A 10,532-nucleotide genomic window follows, 5' to 3' on the forward strand; every position below is an offset into this window, starting at 1 on the left:
GATAATTTAGGCTAAAAATAGGTTCGGCGCTTATCGCGGTTTGGAAAGAAACTGCATCTTGCAGTACATTTTAAATATAGCGATTTGGAAACGTGGATGGAGCAGTGAATAGGTTCAGTACACAGCAAAATGACATGACAAACTTGCGTTTTGGAAAAGAGCTCTTCATTTGTAAATTAAAAAAATATTAATAATCATGTAAATTTCCTGCACCTGTCATAGACGTCCAAATGACGTCCAAAAAAATTACCCAGTTCAGGTCCAATGTTGAACGTAAATATGACGTCCAAGTTGGGTCATGGTTGGACGTCCAAATAGTGGACCTAGTTTGGACGTCGAAAAAATTACCCAGTTCAAAGGTCCAATGTTGAACGTAAATATGACGTCCAAGTTGGGTCATGGTTGGACGTCCAAATAGTGGACCTAGTTTGGACGTCAAAAAAAATTACCCAGTTCAAAGGTCCAATGTTGAACGTCAATATGACGTCCAAGTTGGGTCATGGTTGGACGTCCAAATAGTGGACCTAGTTTGGACGTCGAATAGATGTCCAGAATTGGTCATGGACCGACGAACCCAATATAGACATGATCTGCACGTCTATCCGACGTCCAATGTTTAGTGGGTAATGTTAATGGGTGATGCCATCTTGACCCAAACTCCTAACTAGTAGGTGGCGGTAATGCGCCTAAACTGTGACTGTCATCCGCCAGAAACAAGCAAGAAGAAGAAAAGAAGAAGAATCGTCAGTAAACAAGTGAGAGTTCACAGAGTTAAACCTAAAAGCGTGTGTCCGTGTGTTTATTAAATTAAAGCAGAGATGTAGCACTGCCTCGTTTAGGAATATTAGTTAGGAATGTGTACTAGACATTTAAATCTTAATTCTGCTTCTGGAAGGAGGACTTGGGCAGTTTCGGCATTTAGACGTTGACAAGGGAGGAACGATGTAAACATAAAAATGAAACATGTATTTTCACCTGTGGCCTCGGGTTTCGCCAAGATCTAAGCTCTGCTTTGTGTTTTTCATCTATTGTGGGACATTGGCTTCTCTTCAAGCAGGTCAGTTATTAACTTTTGCTGAGTTTTCCAGAGAACGAAAGTGAAAGTAAAATGTTTACGTTTCCTGCTCAGACTTTGTAATGACAGAACTGAAATTTGATTACAAACTTATGCTAACGTTGTATATGAAATATAAGAGTATGTGCATATTTATAACTAAAATATTTGAGTTTTGTCAATGTAGAACATGCTTGCTAATTATCAGGATTGCTTTTTAGGAGCCTTTAATTTAGCCTAAAGATAAGATCCTGCTAGATTAATGGATACTGGCTAGATAAACTAAAAAATGGTTTAGTTTTAGTTTATCCAACAGGATCTTGTTTGATCTTGTTCCCTTTTGGATTGCTTTCAAATTTGGGATTTTTAACAATGTGTCCCTCAGTGAATTACAGGCCTGCTTTATATTGTATTTTAACCCTCTGGAGTCTGAGGTGTTTTCTGGGCACTGGAGGTGTTCTGACATTTGTGCTTTTTTCAGTTATTTATAAACATGTTAATGGCAAAGGTGTAAATTCACTCTATATAGCACAAACAGGGCTACCAAAATATGTGATCACCATGCATGTATATTTTTTTATTTTTAAGAGAATAATGCTTATGCGTGGTTATAAAAAAAAATTAAAAATGAAATTTGCTGAAAGAAGACCTCAAAACTCATAATAAATATGCATGAATAAGACTTTTGAGAAATGGATGTTCTTCCTTCGAGTTCTGGCTTCAAAATTATGTGAAAATAGTCTTGCTTTATCGTTCAGATAAAACAATACATTGATTTAAATTGATGTAAAACAGGTTTTGCTTGGAAAGCCATTATGCGAGTGGGCGTGAACGAGGAGTGGTTTACACCTTGGAATACCAGTGTTTCCCCTAGGTTTACAGGTTTGGGGAGGGGGGGGAGGTGGGGTTGGTTGGTTTGTTTGGGGAAAATTGACACAGACACTATCTATCTATCTATCTATCTATCTGTCACATAAATTGTCTGGGAGGGTAATGGTTTGTAAAAGTTAAAAAATGTTAACATAAGATATCTCTTTAAAAAAATAAATAAACATATTTAAATCTTTTTAAAATTGACTTTTGCAAAAACCTTTGTTAAATTTATAGAAGTATTTGTTAATATTAATGGACCAGAGCTTAAATAGTTTTATTTTTTAACTACCAACTAAAAAAAGATTTATAAATACTAACAAATATATTGGTCATTCATTGTTCGTTAATGTTAGTTAATACATATATATGACAAACAAATTTTAAAAGGGCTTTTTTATGAGAAGTTTTTATTTCTATGATGCATTTATTGGAGAGAATAATCCTGTCAGACGCACCACTGCTGTGAACGCGCGTTCACGTAAACACAATTTAAACAATGTATTATTCAATGCATTACTTCTATATAATTAAATATTAAATTGCTCAAGCAAGTGGTAAAATATTTAACCATGTACTTATATTAAAATCTTTTGTATTTAAATTTTAATACAATAAATCTTGCATGTCACAAAGAACTTGTTTTCCACCTCCACGAATGAGACGAGTGTTGTTCATTATGTCGCCTTGTTGAGGTAAATTGTAGTTTTCCTTGCTTTAACTAAGTCTTAAAGTGAAAAAAGTAGTAATTAATTAAATACATGTATGGTGAGATTACTACATTTTATTTAATTAATCGCACTTATGGTGAAATTACTACATTTTCAGGTCAATCGGTGTTCATTTTGATCACGAAACATGCGCTGTCACTTTAATTCAGCGTTTGCAGCACAGCAGAAATAGACTCGGTGCGGAAACGATCTCTGCACTGCTGTATACGCACCGCAACTGGAACGGATCGATCATCGACGGACTGCATCCGAGTGCAGTGTACGGGAAAAAATACTCACCGCAAACGAAATATATGTGAAACGGGCGTTAGACTTGGAGCAGGAGAGCTACTCCGGCTGCTACTCGCAGTAGAGCGAGTGTTGCCATCTTCAGTTCAGCGACATATTTCCCGCCGCGCGCTCTCTGTCCGCTAGTGCTCAACTGTATGTGACGCAAGTGTTTGTTTGTGTGTGAGTGTGCGCACGTGCGCACTCATTGGGATAATTGTAAACGCGCAAACACAGACAGAAAAGACATGCCATCGTGTAAATAAGATAAATAACATATTACTTAAGGGCCATGTAGTTTTTTTTTTTATAAAATAACAAATTGTAATCTGGCGCTATAAAGAAAATCAAATCAAATTTACTTGACCTCCAAGGGGGGGCGGGGGGAGCCGTTAGGAGGGCGGGGCGCCCCCCTTATATAATGGTAGGGGAAACACTGAATACAAAATGTCCCACCCATTATGCATAATGACTCTGCATAATTAGCCATTCATTCAGGTGTGACTCTGACTGACTGAGCCACAATGCAAGGACAAAAAATTAGAAGACTTATATTGACCATTTAAGATTTTGCTTACATCTATCTTGTAAATATGTTTTGCTATTTTATTAAAAAGGTTACAATTACAACAATAATTAAAATTTCAACAATATTTCAAGTGTACTCTTTCTTTGTAAAAAAAAAAAAAAGATTATAGGCCTACATTTTAGGCCTATCTATGTATTCATTAGTTTGAATATAGCCAAAATTGGAACAGCTAACATCTTAGTTGATGACTTTATTTTATATATATATATAAAAATTGCTAAACAAAAGCTTATTTGATATATATATTCAGTATATTCTACAGTAAAAACTGTACTCAAATCTATTCAACAAAATGTTGTCTTTCATATTTCGCCTGACTGTAACGTTGTTTTTATGAAATATTAGGGCATATAAATGTTAATTTGCAGTTTAATACGTATTGCTTATACAAATAGCCTACATTTTATTTCAACATATTTCAGTCGATTTTTACTCATCTCAGTAGGCTATAGTAATACAGTTTGCTAAAACATCATCATTCATTCACACACGCGATTTAAATTTAAACTGTCTTTTTGCGAGCTGTGGTAAACAGCGCGCATCTCTGCCGTTCATTCATCAAAAACAGAAACCCGATTCACGTGAGAAGAAAAAAAAACTTACAGTATTCCTCAGCTCGCTCCTCGATATACCCGCACTTCTGAGGTAGGCTACTTTTTTCATCAAAAGCTTATGTGGCAGTATATTCTACAGTAAAAACTGTACTCAAATCTAGTCAACAAAATGTTGTCTTTCATATTTCGCCTGACTGTAACGTTGTTTTTATGAAATATTAGGGCATATAAAATTGCAGTTTAATACGTATTGCTACGTACAAATACGTACAAATAGCCTACATTTTATTTCAACATATTTCAGTCGATTTTTACTCATAGTAATACAGTTTGCTAAAACATCCTCATTCATTCACACACGCGATTTAAATTTAAACTGTCTTTTTGCGAGCTGTGGTAAACAGCGCATCTCTGCCGTTCATTCATCAAAAACAGAAACCCGATTCACGTGAGAAGAAAAATAAACTTACAGTATTCCTCAGCTCGCTCCTCGATATACCCGCACTTCTGAGGTACTTTTTTCATTATTGTTATTGCTCACAGCGCTGCTGAGATGGTGTTAAAGTAATGATCTGAATAAACTGATATGTGGGCGTTCACAGGTTTGCTTGGATTGCCTCATTCATTTGCGTTTGAATAGTGCGCGCTCTCCGTAGGCGGAGTCACATTACATTTGAATTAGCTCTAATGAGGTCGACTGGAATCGCTCTCTTTTAATACAGATTTCACAACATGAGAATATTTGTTTTTTATATAAATTACTTCATTTAAGAGAAGAGAATTCAAGCTTCATGCCTGTATGTCTGTTTGCCTGTTTGACTGAGTATTCGCTGAGTTATTGTTCATTTTCGGACGCGTTTCAGAATGGACGACACTGGCAGATAGAAGGCAGAACTCGCATCACGTTTATTTTTCTTTATTTGGCAAAAAGCACAACACTTTGTTTTTATTGTGAGTATACACAAAAATAATACACATTTAACAGAATCGATTGATATATGAAACTTGTTTTGTAAAATCAAAGTCAAAAGAGTATTTTGGGTCTCAATTCAACTCATAAGGAAAAAAGCGAGCAGATCACGCCGGCGTGATCTCCGACCTCTGAGGGTTAAAGGATCACGTCGACTTTTTGTGATTTTAGCTTATTCTCCGTACCCCCCAGAGTTAGATAAGTCCATACATACTGTCTGACGCACCCACCGCTAGCCTAGCTTAGCACAAAGACTGGAGTACCAAGTAGCAGTGCTTCGCCTTCTGAGAATATAGTTCCCAGTATGTTACGTATACAGTTAGAAGATGGCTGTGTCTCATGTGACCTTGTTATTTGTACACACTGTGACTATACAAATCACAACATGTAAATAGGAAAATATTGGCGTTATTTTGTCACTTATTGGTGGAGCCGTTTACCTCCAGTCTTTGTGCTAAGCTTGGCTAGCGGTGGGTGCATCAGACAGAGTTACGGCACGCACGGAGATGAGAAGGGTATGTATGGACTTATCTAACTCTGGGGGATACGGTGAAGGAGCTAAAGTCCCAAAATGTTGCCGTGTTCCTTTAATAGATTTTTATTTGTCTTTCTTTAGCTAAAACTGTTTTGAGACTATCCGGAGTGTTTGATGTTTTTACTTCTTTTACTTAAAGAAATGTACTACATGTAGAACATTTACACTTCAGTGAACTGTTATTTCATGCATATGTCATTCCTCTTCATTGTAGAGAGACACTCACTGTATTACATTTACACTGGTTTGTCCAAACCTGTGAATCTGCCGGGCATCTATGAATTCACTGCTATGGGTCTGCTAGACGACAGACAGATCGACTATTACAATAGTAAAGACAAGAGAATGATTCCCAAACAGCCCTGGATGGAAGAGAGAATGCAGGAGGATTACTGGGAAAAAGGCACTCAGTCCAGAAAGCGCAAAGAACAGTGGTTTAATGTCAATGTCCAGATTCTGATGGACCGCATGAGACATAATACATTAGGTGAGAAACATTCAAAAAGTTTAACCTGCATATATATATATCTAATTTATTATTGTTTTCATCTTACAAACATTTCAATTTGTGTCCATTTCAGATCTTCATGTTCTTCAGTGGAGAACAGGTTGTGAAGTTGAGCAACAGGGAGATGAAGTGACGTTTCTCAAAGGTGTTTCTGAGTACAGCTATGATGGAGAGGACTTTCTGTCTTTTGATGATAAAGAGGCTCAATGGGTCGCCCCAGTTGACGCAGCTCAACCAACCAAGAGAAAATGGGATATTAAACCCACCTTTAACCAATACACCAAAGGCTACCTGGAGAAAGAGTGTGTGGACTGGCTCAACAAATTCAGAGAATATGGAGACGAGGAGCTCAGAAACGGCTGTGAGTAAATGTGTTTGTATTTGTTGATCATCCACAGATGATTAAACTGATTGATGAACTGATTTCTGTGTTTTCAGCTCCTCCAAAGGTTCATGTGTTTTCAAGGAAATCCAATGACAAAACCAAGCTGAACCTGACCTGTCTGGCCACCGGCTTCTACCCCAAAGACGTGATAATGATCCTTAGGAAATATTGCACTTCTCTGCCTGAAGATCAGATTGAATCCTCAGGAATCAGACCAAACCATGATGGATCCTATCAGCTGAGGAAGAGTGTGGAGATCAAGAAGGAGGAAAGAGATGAATATAATTGTCTTGTGACCCACAAGAGCATCAAAGAACCAATTATCACCAAATTGGGTAAATAAAGCAGTTACACAGAAAGACGGAACTAACACCTGATAGCCTATTGGAATTTTTTGTTAATCAGTTCTATTTGTTTTAATCTTTTTGCATTTGATAAGATGGAAAAAACAGTGACTTCTCGCCAGAGACTATCGCACTTATGACTGGAGTAGGGATTGGAGTTGTGGTTATGCTGGTAGTTGATGTTATATTGGCTCTCATCTTATATAATAGGGGTATTACTGGTGAGTAGTGACTGATTAATGATGATTCACACATTCTTGGTTTTGTGTTGTAAAGGATTAATAATTTTGTTTATTTTTAAGCTTGGACAAATATAAGATATGGACTTGTTTTCAATCAAATTTTAGATAATTAAAAGTAAAAATAAAACTTTTACATTACAAACAATTTGGAGTGCAAAGAATATCCAAAAATGACTTTATCTGTTATTCTTTTTAGCTTTCATTTACACAAACCCACCAAAACCTGATAAAGACAAGAATGCTGGAGTTCCTCTACTACAGTGGTCCTCAAACTGGGGTTCGCGTATAAAATGCGCGTTCATTTACCGAGCATGTATTTCTAACATGCAAAATGTTTTAAATGCATGACATCTAATCGAAATTTGGTACAGAACAACAAGACATTTTTTGATACTCGATGGTATCGAGGCAATTCGGTCAGTGCCTATGCCTAAAAAGTATCAAACTCTACTCGATGCCCAGTTCTACAAATATTGTCCCTTAATGGAAAAGGTGTAACATGCAGTCTAAGTGGAAAAGAGGGGGTTCGTGGAAGATGTTAAATGCCTCAGGGGCTACGCCACCCTTAAAAGTTTGAGAACTGCTCTACTAGAAGGTACCTGTAATCCCAATATCTGACCACTCTTATGAACAGTTTATTTTGATATTTTTAATAAGGACTCATTGACATAGTCAAACAGAATCCAACTCATCTGGCTCTGAACATGCTTCCTTTTTAGATATTTATTCTGCTAACTCTAGCTAAATAAAACAACTAAATGCTTTCTCAAGCAATTGCTTTGTTATTTACCAGGCAAATATTAAGTAAATGTTTCACTGTTTCTCCAACAGGTAAATCTGCTGAAACATCAGGCAGCAGTGCGACTAACTCTCAAGAGCAAGTGGACGAATGTGGGAACTGTTTCTTATTATGAATCTAATCACACACACAGCAAAAACATGCAAAGCTTAATCAGTATTTATCTTTGTTTGACACACATGCTGCTTTTCTGCTTGTCAACTTTTCTGTAAATGCATGTATACACGTTTGTTTTAAATGTTCAGTGGCTAATTTTTTATTTTATTTTTTTGCATCCCTATTTGACAGATGTTCTCATAAGGGACGGTTCAAGAAATGGAGTGCCAGGGACGTTCAATCCGCGACCTAATGAGGTAACTATATTTTATACCATGGGTCTGTTGAATGCTTGATTCTGATTGGTTGAGTTTACAGTAGGACATTTAGTAAATGTTTACATTTTAGTTATATTTAGTAAATATGTCAAATAAATATCGCAGCAATTGTTATGCATTTGTTATTTACTATCTTTAAATTAAATATTGTGATATCGCATCCAGGGCCGGATTATCTATAGACAGGATTGGGCGAGTACCATTGGGCACCAGCCAATAGGGGGCACTCAGGGCCGGATTATCCAATGGGCATTATGGGGCCCAAGCGAGTGGAAGAAAAAAAGTCCTTCTTGTTTTTACATTTCCGATAACAGAGCGTAAAGTGCCTGTCTTTTTGGCAAAAAGACGCCCAACACTAAATATCTACAGTGGTATAGTTTGTAAGGCGTGAGGTGCTTGAAAGTAGCTTTTGACACACGCGTTCGACCCAAGTTACTGGGCTACTAGACATTGTACCCAGAGGCCTCTGAATTTTTAATCCGGCCCTGATTGCATCAAGTGTACAGAAACTTGTCTTATGTGAAACTGGTTAGTAATTTTGCTACAGGTCCATTGATTTCAATTGAGATGGTGTAAAATATAGTGCAAATACACAAGCCTAAATCTGTTTTTTTACATTTTGGATGCAGTTCTCGATGTTCACAAGTGCTCCTTCTGGAGTCTTGAGTCAAGACTGAAGTCTTATCACTGGAGTCTAAATCAAGTCTGCAGTCTTTAAGCTGGAGTCCGAGTCAAGTCTGAAGTCTTTGAGTTTGAGTTTCCCCTATTTATAAAGACAATACGCATTGATCAACATTTCCGTAAATGTGCCAGTGTTAGCCAGCTGGCTAATTTTCAACTTGCAGTTCTTTGTCAAGTTGTTTTTGAAACCTTCAAAATAATAAAAAGTACATAACGAGGACATCATAAATCCATGAAGACAGCAATAACAACAAAAGAAGAATTCTCTGCATAGGACACAAACCATGCGAAGCAACTTTGAACGGCAAAACATCAGCACATTAATTCAGTAACAACAATCAGCATTTCCACACAAGTAGCCATACAAGCATTCAAAGCAACAATACACAACCTTCTGGCGGTACATGTACACTGTTATAAATTCATTGTCATTTTACAGGAAATTCATGTCAACTAATGTATATTACTTGCCGTATTTTACAGCAAGTAATATACAGGATTTTTACTGTTTACTCTTACAATAAAGTACTGTATGTATACAGCAGTGCTACTGTGATTATAGTAGCATTATTACAGTAAAATGCTGTAATTTATTTCAGTTTATTGTATGTTTACTGCAACTCAGTTGCCAGGAATTTCCTTCAATTTCACAGGACAGAATTAAAATTTTATATTGTAATTCAGTATACTGTATATATCCTGTTATTTGTACATATTACAATACAATGCTGTAATTATCCGTATTAGGCAATTAAAAACACAACAATGATATATTTTCTTTGTTTTATTAAAAACTGTTTTTTTTAAGAGGGTCCAAACAGGTGCGTTGAGCCCTTGTCTCTTCTCCGCTTTGCAACCCGTCTGGGAGTTGATTCCACAAAAAGTTCTGAAAACCGAGAGAGAGGAAAAATAGTTAAATCTGTTAAATAATGACAAATACTATGTAAAAAAAAAAAAAAAAGTTACCTATTCCTACTTGCTCATAAAAGAAAATGACTTTGATGTATTTATTTAATATTAACAACTTAACTTAACATTTAGAATTACATTGGCTTTTACATTGTTTTTTGTAAATATATAACGTCATTGTATGGATGTATGCACTGTATATCATATGACGCTTTGGACAAAAGCATCTGCTAAATACCTTAACCACACTTCAAAATGTTTTATTTAATTAATTAATGAAAGTCGTGATGTTAAACTGCTGTCCGTCAGCCTCTTCTGTTTACACATAAATGTCCTGCATGGGAATACCAACTCTAGGTAGAACAGACACTTAACAGTAATAGCTGGGTCTCCATCCAACTTTTTAATGCACATTTTAACCATTTGAAAAAGAAATCCTGACTTGAAACGGTTAAAATTCACAATATTTACTATCAGAGTTATATTAATAAACACCCTGTTGCTCCCAAGCTTTATAATGGCAGTGGATTGCAACATCAGTTTGAAGCTCAAAAAAGTCCATCTATCCATCATAAAAGTGCTTCACACGGCTCTGAGGGGTTAATAAATGCCTTCTGAAGCAAAGAAATGAGTTTGTAAAGATTTAAAGGAGAACTCGGCAACTCTAGCGAATTCTAGTCACTTCTTCGCTGATTTTCCCTTTTGTTGTCGCATGTTTTC

The 10,532-nt window shown here is 36.4% G+C and overlaps 1 protein-coding gene across 1 annotated transcript; it reads left to right on the forward strand.

Moving 5' to 3' along the window:
• Positions 1-706: 706 nt before the first annotated feature.
• Positions 707-9,715, forward strand: LOC311288810 (H-2 class I histocompatibility antigen, Q10 alpha chain-like). Its single transcript, XM_084406408.1, has 8 exons — positions 707-1,057; positions 5,785-6,057; positions 6,152-6,439; positions 6,517-6,798; positions 6,903-7,028; positions 7,881-7,940; positions 8,137-8,201; positions 8,852-9,715. The coding sequence occupies exons 1-8, from the start codon at positions 964-966 to the stop codon at positions 8,897-8,899; spliced, it is 1,236 nt and encodes a 411-aa protein (XP_084262534.1). The 5' UTR covers positions 707-963; the 3' UTR covers positions 8,900-9,715.
• The last annotated feature ends 817 nt before the right edge of the window (positions 9,716-10,532 follow it).

Source organism: Rutilus rutilus (genome assembly GCF_951802725.1).
Source record: "Rutilus rutilus genome assembly, chromosome: 1".
NCBI classification, from domain to species: Eukaryota; Metazoa; Chordata; class Actinopteri; order Cypriniformes; family Leuciscidae; genus Rutilus; species Rutilus rutilus.